General features: G+C 38.0%; 1 protein-coding gene across 1 annotated transcript; it reads right to left on the bottom strand.

Moving 5' to 3' along the window:
• On the bottom strand, positions 1-1237 carry LOC104700292 (transcription factor bHLH114; the record flags this gene model as incomplete). Its single annotated transcript, XM_010415789.1, is given in 4 exon segments — positions 1-28; positions 886-933; positions 1024-1089; positions 1172-1237. Coding segments are annotated over 4 exon segments (208 nt in total), but the record flags the coding sequence as incomplete, so codon positions are not given.

Raw genomic sequence — 1256 nt, 5'->3', positions numbered from 1 at the left:
TACGTTCTCCCAACTTGTCCTTCCTTTCCTGTTTTCAACACAAAAGTCTTGGCTCAGCAATGTTCTCATGGCAAACAAGCAAACAAAACACGATTGCTCAGTCTACTGCAGAGGCAGAATACATGGCGATGTGTGCATCAACAAATCAATCAGTATGGTTAAGGCGGTTGCTAGAACAGCTAAAATTCACAACTCAAGAGGGAGTCCCTATCTACTGTGATAGTCAGTCAGCGATTGCCATAGGAAAGAATCCGGTTCAGCATAGAAGGACCAAACACATTCAGATCAAGTATCATGTTGTCAGAGAATCAGAGAGGAATGGAGATATCAAACTGGAATCTTGCAAAAGCGAAGAACAACTAGCAGACATCTTTACCAAAGCATTGGGAAGACAAAACTTTGAAAGGATTCGAGACAAGCTTGGTTTGAGTAACAAAATGGCAAGAGGGAGTGTTGACTGATGCCTATTTTGTACCCAAACCAAACTAAAAGAATCAGAGAAACCAAGTGAAGANGCTAGTAGTTGCAGGTTAACAAGGTTGGTAAAAGTAATGATCAAACTTTTGTATTAGGTATGAAACTAAACTGATCTAGAGGTAAGCTTATCTACTTAAGTGTCTTTGTTGAGTGTGCAAGAGAATAAGCATGGTGTGTGTCAGAGAGTTGTTAGTTTCTTTTGATTATAAGTATGTATGAAAAACAATGTTGTAAAATAAGAAAATATGATTGAAGTTTAAAAGAAAGAAGTTTCTCTTACTCTCTGTTCTTATCTCAGAAATTAAAATAGTCTACAAAGTTCAACATACAACCACCAACAAAAAAATTCAGATCACAGATTATGAATTAGCAATCTGAGTAAAAAAGGGGATCGCAGATTCTGTTCACCTGCGTATTAGTGGGTGTTGTTGCTTGCAGATATGGAGCGCTTAGAACCTGTACAGATAATAATTACGTGAAGTCAATGTTGTATCAGAGGAGAGGAATGAACTGAAACATGTTTTTTGGTCGAAATATCGAACAAACCTTGACTTGTTCTTGAAGAAACTGAATGTATTGCATTCCCTCTAGTAGAACTGATGCGGTGTCCGTCTGAAGAGATATATATAGAGACTTGAACATGACTAGAGAAGACCAAGAACGTGTAAGAGAGATCATGTAGACCAAATTGTACCTTTCCGTAAGGGGAAACTAGTTGCTGAAGAGCTGTAATACGTTCTCCCAACTTGTCCTTCCTTTCCTGTTTTCAACACAAAAGT

Source organism: Camelina sativa, chromosome 7 (genome assembly GCF_000633955.1).
Source record: "Camelina sativa cultivar DH55 chromosome 7, Cs, whole genome shotgun sequence".
Lineage (NCBI taxonomy): Eukaryota > Viridiplantae > Streptophyta > Magnoliopsida > Brassicales > Brassicaceae > Camelina > Camelina sativa.
The sequence above is the reverse complement of the archived record's forward strand: the minus strand, read 5'-3'. Positions and strand labels throughout refer to the sequence as shown.